We start from the raw sequence: 17,162 nt of genomic DNA, 5'->3' as shown, positions 1-17,162 counted from the left end.
TTGAACGCATGAATGATGCCCATATCCAGCAGCTGAATTTTGCAGGTTGCATTGGGAAGCAAGAAGAGCACTGTCACTGCACTCAAGGAAGGCTGCACATGGTGCGCCGCACAGTTATCCAGCACGAGCAGGGCCTTTCTGCTTTTTCGTGCCATGTCGCGGTCGAACTCGACAAGCCACTCGGCAAATAAGTCACGACTCATCCAGGCTTTTGTATTGTTCCTGTAGCGTACGGGCACGTAGCTTCCAAAGCATCGTGGCTTACGTGACTTTCCAATGACAAAAGGCAGCCGCCGGTCACTGCCGTCCATATTGGCACACAGAAGAACGGTTATGCGCAACTTGCTGTTCTTCCCTCCTGCGCACTTGTCGCCTTTCAAGGCATGCGTTTTAGATGGCAACATCTGATAAAACAATGCAGTCTTGTCGGCATTGTAAACGTCCCATGAAGCATAGCTCGTGATTGTTGGGAGGTTGTCGGAAAGCCACGCATCGATGTCCTCGTTGTTCACAGATGCGGCCTCGCCGACAACCGCCTTGAAAACAATTCCGTGGCGAGCCTTAAACCGGTGGAGCCATCCATTGCCTGGGCTGAAATCGGGATAATCCGACAGGAAGGCGAAGTCTTTAGACTTGGAGAGCATCAGCGGTCCACTGATCGGAACGTTGCGAGACCGGGTGTCAGCGAACCACTTCAGCAGTGCGTCCTCAACGTCCGCGTAGGTCACCTTCCAAAGGCGCTTTCTAGTCGTCGGGTCGGCATTCACTGTAGCACCAAGAATCTTTTCCTTGCCCTTAGCAATGGTTGAAATGGTCGATTTCGACAGTCCGTACTTGACCAGTTCGCAGTTCTTTGCACCTTGAGCAAGTTCATTAACAATGGCCATCTTCGTTGCGATGTCGACAGCTTTCCTTTTAGCATCTGAAGAGGTCGGCGTACAGTCCTCCATCGCACCAGGCGCAAGTCAAGCCCTTGGGCTCACGCGTTGAGGCAGCCTTCAACTCCCCGATCTGGGAAAGGCACGGATGCGGCAACGATGTCAACACAGTGCCATCGCACAGAAAGAATCGACGGCGCAATGCCCTCAGTGCGGGGTGGCAATGGAGCCACAAATGGAGAACGAATTTGAGCCGGTAGAGCAGGCGCCTGACTTTCCGGATTGGCCGACGCAGATCACGTGGATGCACCACAGCGACGCGGCCGGCGCCACTTTCTCTTTCGTCACCGCACGCGCGCTTTTTCGTTTTCATTTTTCAACGTGCGCTTTTTCTTTTTTTACTTTATTTTACCCGCAAAGGAGCGCCGAGGGACGCTTTGTGTGCTCTGTGTTCGCGTCGTGTCAGGGGAACACAAAGTGCGCGAAATTCACCTGCCGCATGTTCGCAGTCCAGCGAAAACGCGCCAAACACCGCCGGCTCGGTCAACTACGGGGGCCCAACAGCTTCGCGTTCGCTCTAACCGAGTGTTGTGGCCACAACAGTTCGTTCTATGTGAGACACTGTGCCATTGCCCCAATATATATTTTGACGGTAGCACCGCCCTCATTCGTACTAAGCGAGTGTTCGTTATATCTGCAGCTGTTATAAGTGGGCTGGACTGTAGTTTTTCATTCACTGTCTTCGCAAGCAAAGAAAGCCATTAAGCCTTGTTCGCCCCCACCCCCTTCTCACTACTGAGCTCATCCCTGACATGGACAACAAAAAACAATTGAAATATTTCAATTCCGTCAAGAATTACGAAAAGAAAAAGAAAAAATGCGGTATTGCAGAGGAGAAAGACTTCGCTGCATAAACTGCGCATTGCACAAAGCATGTGCTGCTCAAATACATGTCCAAGAAGGAGGTTGACATTGCATCCGGGTATAAGGCAGACCTCTGCTATGTGACTTCGCAGGCAGCAGTATCTGCTATATTATTGATTTTCATGAAACAGAACCACAATGTGACGGCAAAAGGAGCTACATATCTGAGGAGGATCAGCGTGCGCAGAATCACGTCGTTGTACTGTCGTATTTTGCTGGCAAATTCACGTGGTTGAAAGTTTTAGCCAGTAACATATTGCCGTGTGCCTCTCGGAAGCAAGGACAAAGAAGACGAAGATATGCCGCGTGCCTCTCGAAACCGGGAGAAAAAGAGGACGTAGCTGAGTGTGTGAGACTGATCCGTTCAGGGGTTGCCGCCTTCTACTAGTTACATTTTCTGGTGGAGCATCCAGGTGCGATTCCCTTTTGCTGAGTTCCACCCCTCAAGGGCAACCGAGTCACCATGGATTTAACACCGGTCCACCGCAGTACCAGCCGCCGCCTCCGAGGTCAGTCGCCAGAGTTCGGGCCTTTGTCCTGGACGCCTATGACCACCATGCATATATCGAACACGAACATTGTGGCTAACAGAGAGTTCCCACTTTGTCGTCCTCCAGTCTCGAACGCCACCATCCTTCCATGGTGAGTTTTACGAAGAAGCTGGGGACTGGCTAGACCAATTCGAACGGGTCGCCAACTACAACGGCTGGGATGAGCAAAGGAAACTGCACAATGTGTACTTTGCTCTCAAAGACTCGGCGCGAATGTGGTTCATCAACCACGAAACGACGCAACTATCATGGGACCTCTTTCGTCGCCAGCTGTTGGCGACCTACACCGCAAGCGATCGAAGGGAGCGTGCGGAGTCGGCACTGCGATCTCGCTGCCAAGCCCTGAACGAAAGAGTTGGAATGTACTACGAGGACATGATCCGCCTTCTTAGGCGTGCTGATCCAAATATGTCTGAGGAGACGAAAGTGCGCCACCTAATGTGCAGGGTGAAGCAAGAATTATTTGCTGGCCTCGTGCGCAATCCACCCGGCACAACATCAGATTTTATAGCAGAGGCCACCACGATGGAACAAACACGTCAACACAGGGCACGGTACTATAACCGTGACGTGTCCGCCATATCACCGGCCGTCTATGGTTCCGGCTTCAACGATTCCGGTGACGCCTTAAGGGAGCTTGTTCGATCCATGGTCAGAGAAGAGCTGACGCATTCAGCTGCAGGATCAAACGTCGTCATTGAGGCTTCCATCACTCGCGGAGGTCGTTCGTGAGGAAGTTAGGAAAGTTGTACCGGAGCCGTCTGTGCCTGCCGTGCAGCCACCGCCACCAAGTGTGCCTACGTATGCAACCGTGCTTCAGCAGAATACCCTGTGCGATTCTCAAAGATCGAACATCACTGTGCCTCATCCAAACCAGCAGCATAGTGGGTACGACTCTCCTAGAGCCAGAGTCGACACCCCCTACACTTGAACCAAGCCCGCATCGTGCTTCTCTTCTAGCCGAGGTGCGGTTTCGAAAAACTGATGTCTGGTGTGCCCCTGACCAGCGACCCCTTTGTTACCACTGTGGCGAGGCCGGTCGCATGTTGAGGTTCTGTCCGTACCACCGCGCCGGACTTCGTGGCTTCAATCCGCGTGCACGATGTCCTCGGAGTGGTGAACGACCACCGGAAATCGAAGAGTACCTGTCGGCGCATACGGATCCCCGACGTCCCACAATACGGGTCCCGTGTCATTACCTCTTCTCGTTATCGTTCCCCGTCTACGAACCTATACATACTGCACTGGCCGCTTGCCGAGCCCCCGCTCCCCAAGCCATAGGAAAAACTAGGGACAGCGACCTGCGGAGGTGAGGCCGCTGACGAGCGAACTGCCGAACGTCCTCCAACGCATTTATTACAAGATAACGGCTATCAGACGGAGTCATGTAATGATGAACCTGAGTGCACAGCTTTGGACATACCGGTTTCTATCGACGATTGTCTCATTACCGCATTAGTTAATACGGGGACGGACTATTCAGTTATGAGCAGTGGGTTAGCCAGGAAATTGAAGAAAATTTTAACTGAGTGGACTGGAACTCAGATTCGCACAGCTGGGGGACACCTTATTATCCCGGCTGGAAGATGCGTTGCGAGAGTTGCAATTGACGAATTTGTTTATGTTGGCGACTTCGTTGTTCTTACCCACTGTTCGCGAGACGTCATACTTGGCTCAGACTTCTTACAGGCTAATGGTGCTATAATTAATTTGCAAGAATCACGCGTGACGTTTTCGCCGAGCCAAGCCATTGCAAGATCTAGCGTCGACAGTTCACCAACTGCCTTACGTATTACAGCTGCTGACGATACGGTCCCGCCAAGGTGCAGCATTATGGTCATGGTAAAAAGCGACTCACCATTCGACCGCGACGTACTGGCAGAGGAACGTGGGCCTGCTTCTTGAAAAAGGGGTCTGCGCTGCAAGAGGACTTATTCACTTGCGGGATGGCTGTGCGAAGCTCTGGATTACGAATTTCGGGACCGAGTTTCAGCACATTGCTACAGGAATGGCCATCGCGTATGTTGCCGACTTTATTGAGCCAGCGAACATCTGAACTCTGGCGCCGCCATTGCCAGCCGGATGCGATGCACCCGACATCCTATCAACTGTGAACATTAATCCGAATCTGTAGTTGGGTGAGCAGCGGCAACTCTTAGCCCTCTTTCGGGATTTTGCTGGATGCTTTGCAACGTCTTCGAAAGTTGGGTGCACCTCAGTAGCCAAACACCCCATTATGGTTGATGCGGAGACCAAGCTGATTTCTCAAAACCCATACCACGTGTCGTGGACAGAATGTGAGGCTATTCGAAGCAAGGTGCAGGAAATGCTTACCGACGAAGTAGTGCAGCCGTCTACCAGTCCGTGGGCTTTGCTTGTAGTGTTGCTGAAGAAAAAAGACAATACCTTGCGTTTCTGCGTTGATTATCGTAAGTTAAATCAGGTAATGAAACAGGACGTATACCCACTCCCGCGTATCGACGACGCATGGGACCGGTTACGCAAAGCCAAATATTTCTCGTCGCTTGACCTCAAGAATAGCTACTGGCAGATAGAAGTGGACGAAAGAGCCAGAGAGAAAACAGCGTTCATCACCCCGAACAGCCTTTATAAATTTAAAGTGCTTCCTTTCGGTCTCTGTTCTGCGCCAGTAACCTTCCAACGAATGATGGACACCTTTCTCTCTGGACTGAAGTGGCAAGCGTGCCTAGTGTACCTAGACGACGTCATTTTCGAGTCTAGTTTTGAGGAGCACCTCGACCGGCTGTGAATGGTACTAAAGGTGCTGCGTTCAGCCCAACTGATGATAAAACCGCAGAAATGCCATTTCAGATTCCAGGAGCTCAGCTTTCTTGGCCATGTTATTAGTGCTGAGGGCGTGAAACCAGATCCCACCAAGACTGCTGCTGTGGAAAACTTCCCGCTCCCAACTGACAAAAATCAGTTAGAAGGTTTTTGGGGCTTTGTGCCTATTACAGGCGTTTTGTTGAGAATTTTTCAGCGATTGCCGAGCCTCTTACGCTTCTTACTCGAGACAATGCTCTTTGCGTGGCAAGAAGATCAAGAGGATGCCTTCAACGAGTTACGCTGGCGACTGCAGGCCACCCCGATACTTGCCCATTTTGATGAAAACGCTGCTACGGATATTCGTACCGCTGCCAGTAATTTTGGACTCGGTGCCGTTCTGATTCAGTGGCAAAATGCCACTGAGAAAGTTATTGCTTACGCCAGTCGCTCTCTTTCAAAAGCAGGCAAATTACTCAACCACAGAAAAGGAATGTCTTGCAATAGCTTGGGCGATAACTAAGTTCCGACCCTATCTTTCAGGGCTGTGAGCGACCACCATTCGTTATGCTGGCTAGCCAACCTCAAAGACCCCTCTGGACGGTTTGCAAGGTGGAGCCTTCGTCTCCAAGAGTACGACATTACGGTTGTATACAAGTGTGGCCGTAAGCATGACAATGCAGATTGCTTGTCGCGTGCACCAGTTGATGCTGCCCCTACCGACAGTGAAGACGATGATTTCCCGTTTCTTGCTGTAGTCGCGGCCACTGACATGGCCCAGCGTTAACGGGCTGACCCCGGTTTACGCCCGCTTATTGAGCATCTTGAAGGCCTTGATGTAGCTGTCCCACGTGCTTTTGCACAGGTTATATCCTCCTACAGCATTTGCAATCCCGTCCTATATAAGAGAAACTTTCAGTCCAACGAGGAAAACTTTCTTTTCGTTGTTCCGTCTGACCTCCGGCCTGAAATCTTGCACGCATGCCACGATGAGCCTTTGGCTGGTCATTTAGGAGTCACGCGAAACTTAGTACGCATTTGAAAAAAGTACTATTGGCCTAAGTTGCTGCCTTCAGTACAGCACTACACGAGAAAATGCCGAGATTGCCAGCGGCAAAAGACACCTCCGCTGAAGCCTGCAGGGCTTCTTCAGCCGATACCTCCGCCAACAGCCCCTTTCCATCAAGTGGGCATGGATCTTCTGGGCCCTTTCCCAGCGTCCGCATCAGGGAACAGATGGATAGCAGTGGCGATGGACTACTTAACGCGATATGCCGAGGACACAGCCCCTTTCCCGTGCATCTGTTGTTGAGGTAGCCCAGTTTTTTCTCAAGACCATCGTACTGCGCCACGGTGCCCCATCGGTTATTATTACTGACCGCGGTAACGCCTTTCTGGCCGAACTAATGCAGGCTCTCTTCAGTCTTACCCACACAAGTCATCGTAGGACTACTGCTTACCATCCGCAAACAAACGGGCTGACTGAACGCCTCAATAGAACACTTGCAGATATGATTTCCATGTACATCAACGTTGAACATCGCACGCGGGATGAAGTTCTTCCGTGTGCAACGTTTGCATACAATACAGCTGAACAGGAGACGACGCGTCTTGCGCCATTCCAGCTAGTCTACGGTCGTCCCGTCACCCCAATGTTGGACGCTATGCTACCCATAAGTCACGGCGACGATGCCACCAACGCCTATGCGGACCGAAGAAGCGTGCCAGCTCGCACGGTGCCGTATTCACATCAACAACACCGCGATGCCAATCGGTACAACCTCCGACACCGAGACGTTCACTACCAACCTGGCGATCTTGTATGGGTGTGAACACCAGTGCGCTGTCGAGGACTCTCCGAGAAGCTACTTCGCCGTTGGTTCAATCGAGTCTTTGTAAGCATCGTTGTGAAGCCACGCGCATTGAAATTTGCATTTCCCAGGCATTTTCTTTGCAGTCAGATGCTTCAGCTGCAACAAGTCGGGTGCAGAACCAACATAAAAATGCGATGCCATTACCACACCATAATAAAGCGCCAAAATCGAATTTGGTTGCATTGGCTCAAGTTGGCTTCAGAGAGAGTGGCTCCAGTGTGGCTGTCGCGCAACGGCGGCTATATTAGCACAAACTGATTTTTTACGCCTGAGATGCAGATACTGAAACACAATATTGAAAATACAAATATTTTAACCGCGTTTTACAGCGCAGCTCTTTGGTGCCCGTTCCTGCGTTTCACGTTGTCAGTGTCGCAGGCGTTGTCCTTTGTAACCAGCTCCGCAACCAGGGCGCACGCGCTCCCGCCACCGTTGGTTGCTACGTGTACCCTCTCCCCCTTCCCCGTGTTCTCCATATGCTGCGTGCACTCCTCCCACCACCCTCCCCCCCTCTTTCTGTGTGGCGGCGATGCTCTCCAGTTGCCGAAGCGCCAGCTCGGCGTCAGCAGATCACGGTGCATGCGTCCCAAGCCAAAACGAACAGCCACGTTGACTTGACTTGCTAGCGGCCTCAGTCAGTCGCTGTTATTTCTTTGCCGCGCAACGTTCCTATGGGCCCATGCGCCACCTTCCGCGACCTCCCGATCCACAAAACTTCCTTCATGACCGTCAAGAACAGTTAGTGGAGTGTTTCTTGAAGGAATATGTGTGAAAAATAAAAACTTGTCTGTGATTGTACACACGTCTTGTTCGAATTCTTTGCCTCAATGTATCGAAAAGCTGAAACACCTAATGTACTGCGCTCAAATTTTGCATTAGGAACATAATCGTCGGCAATTTTTTTTCCTGATTAATAACCATTTGCGTGTAGTACGCTAGGAATTAAAGGATTTTCAAGAAGCACCAAAAATTCCAGGATTTTCAAGCGCGTTGAAAACGAAATTTTCAAATTCAAGGATTTTCAAGGATCTGTGCGCACCCTGTTCCTTTACTCGTCCCATGGCTTCAGAAACCCCAGCCTCATCCTACATCCCGCCGTACACTGAGATTGCTTCACTACCTGCTACTGCAGCTACCTGTCCTGTCCACCCTGCACCTGTTCAATGCAGCGTCTCCGCCTGTCTTCGAGACCACTATTGTATGGTGCTTGGCGACCACTCCCACCTTGTCCAGTTTGATTATTGCGGCATCCACGGCCACATTACACGTCTCTGTCGCCGACAGCTGCGAGACACGTGTGCAAGCTATGGCAACCTCCGACATGACGATGGGTACCAAACCCTCCTCAACAGTCTTATAACAATGACGAGCTCTGTCGCCCCTATTCTCCATTGACTTCTCCTGACCAGTCTACGAACGAACATATATCACATCGTAGTTCTCCAACACCCTTTTGTCACACCTCTTTGCCCCTTCAACCGCCTTCTTCGACCAGGTGGAGTGGACTTGGCACTGCCAAGTCCACCCCACCGCAGGATCTAAAACATGCTGCGACGTTATAGTCACGCAGCATCTTTGCTCGCTGCCAAGGAATTTGCTATGGACTGTGACAATTACGGTGCCAAATAGGTCATGCTAACGACCTTTTTTTCACATCTCAGTGGCAACAAGGGGCTAGGGTCCATTATGCAAGTGAATACAGTGCTGATATCGCAAAAAGTGTCAAGCCAATTTTTGCATTTCAAATGATCAACCATTTCATCATCCCCTTCCAGTTCGATATTTGCATACCCTAAACCTTTTTTTCAATAGGTCCATACTTGTGATTTTAGACACATTGTAACTGAGAATTAGTTTATAAGCCAGAGTTCAAGGGCAAAAATTGCAGGCTTAATGAGCATACTTCAACCAAAAACAAGAAAACGAAAATGAGTGCTCAATGAAACAGCCACGTGCAAGGTTCATAATCCCCATATTAGCAGAAACCAGTCTCTGCCATTTAAATAAGGAAAAACTCTACCCTGACGCGTTCTTTGAATGAGCATTGCACTACACTGTCTGAAAAATGAGCAACTGTACTTACTTGCACAAAGTCGTCGTTGGGAGCCACTTGAAGATTGTAGTCAGCAATGTGACCGTATCAAGGGAATTCTGCATATTCGAGGCAAAGCCCAAAATATGGTGATCTGGCACTACTGTGTTAGCATTGATGCTGTCTGGCTCATCACAAACACATGTTAGTCGGCCACCACAACTTAGCCACATCGAAGTGGCAGACGGTTGCGGCAGCGCTGCTGCGTTGCTCCTAACTGGCGCATCACTACCACTGCTGGTGGCATTGCTTGCTGGAGTCTTGTCTTTTGTCTCCCTCTGTTCAAAATTAGTTGGTTGCACAAAAGCAGCGCTGATGGCAGTGCTTCTGGAAATGGCAGGAGGACAAGGATGCAAAGCACTGACATCTCCCAGTGATGGCACTTGATGCGATGCAGCCGGAAAAGCCTGCTCAATCTCGTATGCCAATTTAACATCCAAACTTTCACTTCCATCAACTGAACAAGTTTGTTTAGCGACGACCACATATGCCTGGCCCGAATCGGATTTTGGCGCTTCCTGTTTGCCGTCTAGTTCTGTGGGAGATGACAAATTGTGGCCTTCAGAAGCTTCGCCATCAGCCAGCGAATATGATGAAGAGATAACCAAGGAACATCCTGGCGCAGGAGGCACAGGATGAAGTGTAGGGGGTTTGTCCTTGCCTATGATAGGCTCAACTACAGGCTTGTGACTTGACGAGCCTCCATACAGAGAACTTGATGCGCTACCAACATGAGTTTCTTCCTGAAAAAGGAAAAAGAGAGGGGGAATGCTTGCACTGCTTCAACTACAGAAAGTCTGGGGCACAACCTGTAGTCTCCAACAAATATCCAGTTTCCCTTTAACAAAGTCAACAAAATATTTTTGTTTGCATTCCATGTTAACGGCCATACGGCAGATACGGCAGCACATACTTTGAATTATCTGTGGTGAACAGACTACTGTCTGAATTAACAGGCTTTTTTATTCATAGACTTATATGGAGCTTCGCCAGAGCAAGTAGTAAAGTTCAAATAATTGAGGTTCATATTAAAGCTTCTAGTATTTGGCTACAAAAACATTTTTATAGGTACTGCTTCCCAATTTAATGCCCATTAAGTTTTGCAGGTAAATCAGTTCTGCTCATATGTTATTTTTACGTCAATGTTTTGCAGAAATATGATTTCTCGTTACTTTGAACTACCTGCACTGATATTTCAGCAACTAATTTTTGTCATCTGCATTTGCCTCAGGCCTAGAAAGTTGACACTCGTACACCTCTAGTCCGAGCCCATGTGCTGATCATATGACCATCAATAAATAATGAAAACCTGAGCTCTGACTGGCAGCCTATCAGAAGAACTGTGCATTAAGAAAAAACAAAAGCACACAAGAGTAACACCAATGCAGACTCACCTCGACCATCACATGAATGATATCCGTCTCCTCAACAGAAGGCACCGACTTTGTGTTTGGTTCCACTTTCACCACAGTTCGAGGGCCCATTTCAGCTGAATTTGTAGCCGTGAGCTGGGATCCACTACCAACATTTGTGACACTAGTAACTGCCAGTGTAGTGTTCGATGACGTCACTATGGCCGCGTTGTCACCACCTCCCACTGCTGCTGGCGCTGCATTTCCAGGAAATTGCCGAGGCAGCTTTTCGGCTGAGTGTGGTTCTATCTTTGGCACAAAATGAGAGCTCTTTTTAAGTGGTTGTGCACTTGTAAGGCGCTGCGACCCAGTGTCGCCGCTTGCCCCAATCACAGTTCGGACCATGCCCTGCAGAAGAGGCGCACCACCTGCAGCTGCTGGCTTCAACAGTAAGTGCTGTTGCTGCTGCTGTGCAGGCTGTAACTTTAATATGACATTCTGCCCACCACTGGTAATCCTCTCAAGTTCTTCAGGGTAATTCTGAACCAGCTGGCTGACAACAGACTTTAATGCTTCTTCGCTGATGGAACCCTGCTTCTGCACCACGCGGATGGTATAATACTTATTCGGGCGTACCATAACGTCCGGTCCATTAGCTGAGCTAGGCGGCTGTGGGTATTTACTGTTGGCAGCTGAAGGCACAGCTGGGCTTGGTGGTGCCGGTGCCAGTTGAGACAGACCCCTGGCAGGCCCTCGGGGTGCTTCTCTCCCTGCTGTGGGTGCCACTGGGTTGGAAGTGAACAGAGGTTGCTGCTGGGGTGCAGAATCACTGTCTGGACCAAGGTGAACTACAGGCACAGAGCTGGTGTTCGTTGAGTTCGTGGAAAAGGCACTGCTTGCCGCACTAAGCTTCACTGGTGCAGATGACGAAGGTCCAGAAAATGAGGAGCAGGTTAAAAATGGTGCAACAGCTGGCTGAAACACTGACACTTCCTGTGTAGTACTTATCATGGGCAGTGAAGTAGCAACAAGATTGCTGTTCGTTTTACAAGTCACTGTTGCCAAAGGCATGGGCTGCTTCAAGCTAATGGACATCTGTGCAGACTTGGATGGAAGCTTGGTGCATGCCTGCGGCAAAAGCAAAGCATGCATAAATTTGACAGTGCCTTCAAGGGTGCTGCATAAAATTGCTAAACAAGACAGCCATCTTTCAAAGGGCCTCCACTGAAAAAAAGGTGAACCATCTAAAAGTGACACAATTTGAGATATAAAAGTGCATGGAACAAACAAAGCACCAATATTTTCAATGCAAAACAATCTGCCAAGGACAGTAGAGTCGAACCCAGATATATCGAACTCAAAGGGGATCGCGATATATCGATAATCCGATATACAAACATCGGCTTGAAACGCCTCTTACGATCATAAAAAATGATACCGTATTTGCCGAATAATCAACCCACTCACGTAATTAACCCATCGTCCACTCTTTCCCCCTCGAATTTGAAAAAAACAAGCGTTAAGGCAGGTTCAGATGCAAGCGATTGAGCGAACCCAGCGACGAGCGGCAGCTACAGAGTGAAATATTTCCAACTTGTTGGAACTGCACCACTCTCATCGCTGCGACAGCTCAAAACAAACATTTTATGTCGCTGCGGCAGAAATCGCGAGCGTTTTCGCATGCAGGTCAGTGGCGTGTCCCTCTGTTTCGGCCGTTGCATCCACAGCTCATTTATTGGCAGCGCATCAAGATGCTGAGCAGCGATAACGTCCCAGCATGTTTATCTTTTGATAGCTCCTGCGGTGGCGGGGGAGCGAACTTGGCAGAGTGCCCGTGATGGCTTGATTGCACAGGCCTGGTTCAATTTATCATGCCGTGCTGGGGAGGGGGGAGGGGTAGTCGACTGCAACAAAATTATTAGAAAGCCTGATAGCTGCAAATGCTGTTTGAAGCAAACGGTGCTAAAAGCCAGTGTCATGATCGCAGCTGACTGCGTGCTTTTGTTGATTCACAGGTGCAAGGATGGACGACTCTCACAAAAAAAAAAAGCCTGCCGCTTCTGCCCCATGCAGTGGGTTCATAGCACACGCTGGAGAATGCGTCCGACGTTCTGTCTACCACGGGCTGAGCCGGCTTGACGCATGCGTAGCGCATCCTGCTGGAAACAAAGGCCAGGAAAGAGAGGAAGGAGAGAGATAGCTCGGCAGAAGAATGGGCACACCTACAGAAGCACACCCTTGCGCTTCGCTCTATCGCGGTCTTCACCTCTCCCATTCCCACGGGTTCCCCTCTCATTCCTGCATGCGCATGGCTTGCAAACGTAACGCGCTGGCACGCGGCAGACCATCACTGCAGATGCGCATGACTTAAGGCTGTTGATGCGACATGCACGAAAAATTCCAGTCCAATCGCATCGTTGTTAGGGCGTGAAATTTTGAACAGAGGATTGAAACCATTCCCGTACGGCAAAGACCATGTGGGAAAGAAAACTGCCACCGTATGTGTACTGCAAAAACCCTCAAAGGGCTGAGGGTGGCACTGGTGAACACTCTGAAGGTTCGTATACAGACAACATAAATACCCAAGAAAGTAGCAGGGGGGACAGCGGCTGATGTAGCTCAGTTGGAAGAGCACCGGACGCGTTATTCGGAGGTCGTGGGTTCGGTTCCCACCATCGGCACGTTGTTTTTTCTTCTACTTTGTGTTTAATTATCTTTCCCCTAAACAGATTACATTACTAATCTCTGTGATTATCCAAGTAAACATTAAAAAAAAAAGACATAAAAGTACCATCCCCAACGCTTTCCTTGGCCTCGCCGACTGTTAGCTTCTTTCCTTCATGTATTATAACGAGCACCCTCAGTTCCCCTTAATTGATCTGCTTGTAGCTTACGGGGGTCTCGGTTCTGGCAGTCTTGAAGCCATAGGTAGCGTAAGAAAGTTCTAGCACAGCTTTCGCCCTTGCTCTTGATCACGTTCTATGTGACGCTGGCGGTAACAAAGGACGTTCCACGTCGGCCGCCTTGGCTGAGGGTGGCGCTGGTGAACACTCTCAAGGTTCGTATACAGACGACATAAATACCCAGGAAAGTAGCAGGGTACACAGCGGCAGATGTAGCTCAGTTGGAAGAGCACCGGACGCGTTATTCGGAGGTCGTGGGTTCGGTTCCCACCATTGGCACGTTGTTTTTTCTTCTACTTTGTGTTTAATTATCTTTCCCCTAAACAGATTACATTACTAATCTCTGTTATTATCCAATTAAACATTAAAAAAAAAAAAGACATAAAAGTACCATCCCCAACGCTTTCCTTGGCATCGCCGACTGTTAGCTTCTTTCCTCAAAGGGTTAAGAGAGACATAATGACCAACAATGATCCGTGAATTTTTCTGTGGTTTCCACGCTTCCGACCGGCTTTGAGGGTATCTATTATGGCTGAAAATGCAATCGGAGTGGCACCGCGGCAGCGAAGCAATTCACACCGGTGCCTTGCGTTAACGATGAAGAAATGCCCTAGAATAAGAATATCTTCAATTTGAGATGTCAGACCCCCACTCTTCAATCGTTAGCCTCTGTTTGTTTTCTTTTTGCGTCAATGATGTTATCGTGTAGATTAAAGTGAGCTCTGCACCCCATTGAGTGTACGATGCCATATCGCGATCACACACTTAATTACAAGTGCACCTTGAGGAAACTTACTGTTTGCTAGTGCTTAAGGCTGACCAATGACCTTGTGCTGCTGAGCCAAACGATGCACACTCAGTCCTGACCATAGCGGCCATTTTTTTTGTGTGTGGAAGTAAAATTTAAAATGCCCTTGTGTCGAGATTTCGGTGCACATTATACATTCTCAGGTGCTCAAAATTAACCTGCAGCCCTCCACTACTGCACGCCTCACAGCCCTGATGTAGCTTGGACACGCTAAAAATTGCTTGATAATTTGCACTGCTGCTTGTATTTCGATGCCACGGTAGCAGATGATCGGCAGAGTGGCAGCCTAACCATGACTGCCGATGCTGCACTATGGGTTCACATCATCGCTTGGACAATTATGCTTGGAAGATTCGATCTTCGTAAAATATGCGAAGACCAAACAGGCGACCACAAGTGGTGCATGACAGATTTATGCCGCTTACTGCGTGCACTGTTCTAACTGAAGGTCTCCTCCGGACCTGTTCCCCTGTGACACTTCACCAACAAAACAATTTGTAAGACAAAGCGTTAAGGACACAAAAATGGGTACATGAAGTTGAAGCGCCAGGTGCAAAACTATAGTCCCACATGAGAAACTAGTATCTGGCTGATGCACTTCACACTAACTGCTAGCAGATCATGGAGTGCTTCTTGGAAAATTACAAGATAAGCAAACAGCTCACTTTAACACGTTTTTCTATGATAACTTCTGTGAATAAATTACTACTTGAAAAAAACTCAACATCTGGTACCCATTTCCGCTGACGTCATATTATGAACCTAGCTAGAAAAAAAACTGCTGGGGTGCTTGTCTCCTCGCGTGCTGCTAACGAGTATCATGTTCTACTGTTTCACATCCGTTGGGTTTTTAGTCGAGGTTGATAATAGTTTGCTCGATGAATGCGCGGTTTTATCAGTTTGACATGATTTTTGCATGGTTTAGCATTCGATTTTGGGTTCTACTTATCGAGAACTTTTCAATGATATATAGCTCCACATAGCCTAAAAATAATGACAATGTTATTAATTCCATTTAGCTAATTAGCAGCTAACTATGAACTGCAATTAGTGTACTGCAGTCATACTCGATATAAGTGTTTCAGTGATATGACGATGTAGTGTAGCTTTAACTTTAGTTATAATTAACTACTTAGTAGTAAATAATTAGGATATACAAAACGTTCAGTGCGATTGTACTCAACTTAAGCTATCCATTGATATAATACATGTGACTACAATATTCAGCATCTGTTCACACACATTCCGTATTTGTCGCACCTGAACCAAGCAATGCTGCTCATTAATAAAAACTACAACGCTAGCCCCTTCAGTTTGCTTCCCTGGTTATCCATAGCCCCTTTTTGTGTACGTCAAGGCCCGCAGCAATTTTTGTGTACCTTAAATGACCATAAACTCCAACTTGCACATCACTATCCTCTACAGTCATAATGCTGTTGCAGTATCAGAATCCCCAACATGGTGGACACGCGTGCAGTCAGTGTAAGGGGCACCAGTTTTGCATAATGTTTATACCTTAAAACCCTCCAACATGGAAGGTTCCCCTTCGCTAGAAGGAAGAGTGCAGAGCTGTTGCGTTTGCGGCAATTCATTTTCTTGCATCAATGCTTTCAACATGGAGGGTTCTCCCTCACATGGAGAGCAATGCTCATGATTTGACATTTCTGGTAATTCGATTCCTTGCAGTAAATCTTATTAAATATAGAGAGTGCCCCCATACTAAGGGGTGCAGTGCTGATCTTTTGAAATATGTGGTAATTTCCTTGCATTAAATCCCTTCTCCACACGGGGGAGAAGGGCTGGTGTTTTGATGTTTGTGGTAATTTGTTTTTGTTTTTTCACATAAATGCCGTCAACATGGAGGGTTCCTCCTTACTAATGAGTGCAGTGATCTTTCAATGTTTGAGGTAGCTCATTTCCTTGCATTAAACCCTTTCAATATGGACGGTTCTCCCACATTACGCGGTGCAATGCTGAGGTTTTGACGTTTGTGATAATCCATTTCCATCAATTAAACCCCTCTAACAGTTCCTCAATATGAGGGAGCAGTGTTCGGTTCTTGTGCACTTACCTTACATATGACACATCCTTTCAAGACGGCTGGATCGCTTCTCTTCACTCCGATGCAAATAGGATGGAAAAAGCATAGGCACCGCTCGCATTGCAGCTCAGGTGTCTGCCCAGTTGCATGGGTGCACCAGAGGGTGCATGGCTGATGTGACGACACTGGTGCCCTGCAGTATGTTAGCAAGGCATCACTGCTGAAGAAGTCCTAGCTTTCAGCTTCAGCATTTTCAAAATTGTTCGCAAATAAAAGCTTTTTTTCTAAACTGACAGTACTGAAACTGAGTCCTTAAGGAACCATTTTGCCTTCATAACTCCCCACTAAAGCTGTAGTTGTAAATGCACTAGCTTTTGGTCTTAAATAATTTGGTCCCTCGGAAAGGTTTTTAGGCTTCCCTAAGTGCCCAAACGCGTGGCGCGACATGGTCCATAGGGTCACGAAGAGTCGGACACGACTGAACTGAATTGAAGTGCCCAAACATAAATATGCTGCAATGGCTTAAATTCCACAGGTTTGAGCGAGAACATTTTGATACATGTGTATTCCCGTGCTCTTGTGCCAAAAAGCGATCACAGGCCACGAAGGCTGAGTGAGAGAGCAAGGCAATCAGCCGCCCCAGACATACACAAAACTGCTTATTCAGAGCACCCCCGGCTGGGCTTCAGTTTAAAGAGTGCCAATGTTAACTCAATAGGTGGCGAACCAAACATCTCCCCCTCAGTGGCAAGTTCAAGCGGTCCGTTGGTACAACATGGCACCCGCTATAGGTAATCACAATATTATCACCATAATGTGAACGTCCTGTTGTTGCAGGCAGTGGATAAGGTGCTGCTGCCACTTGTGGTGGTCAGTGAGGCTGGAGGAGGGATTGCTGCTGTCATTATAAAAGGAATATGACGATGATTCCGCTGCAGTCATTCCTTGCTCCGAT

At 48.4% G+C, this 17,162-nt stretch overlaps 1 protein-coding gene across 6 annotated transcripts in view; it reads right to left on the bottom strand.

Moving 5' to 3' along the window:
• LOC146188269 (uncharacterized) overlaps positions 1-17,162 on the bottom strand; it is a 219,207-nt gene that overhangs the window by 75,492 nt on the left and 126,553 nt on the right. For all 6 annotated transcript variants that reach the window (XM_084603714.1, XM_084603717.1, XM_084603715.1 and 3 more), the window contains 3 exons: positions 16,238-16,400; positions 10,498-11,583; positions 9,095-9,846 (listed from right to left, as the gene is read on the bottom strand). In XM_084603714.1, the coding sequence (XP_084459840.1) occupies positions 9,095-9,846; positions 10,498-11,583; positions 16,238-16,400 (2,001 nt within the window). The remainder of the gene's footprint in view (positions 1-9,094; positions 9,847-10,497; positions 11,584-16,237; positions 16,401-17,162) is intronic.

The sequence above is a fragment of the Amblyomma maculatum genome, chromosome 5 (assembly GCF_055883805.1).
Source record: "Amblyomma maculatum isolate TAMU_Amacu chromosome 5, ASM5588380v1, whole genome shotgun sequence".
Lineage (NCBI taxonomy): Eukaryota > Metazoa > Arthropoda > Arachnida > Ixodida > Ixodidae > Amblyomma > Amblyomma maculatum.
The sequence above is the reverse complement of the archived record's forward strand: the minus strand, read 5'-3'. Positions and strand labels throughout refer to the sequence as shown.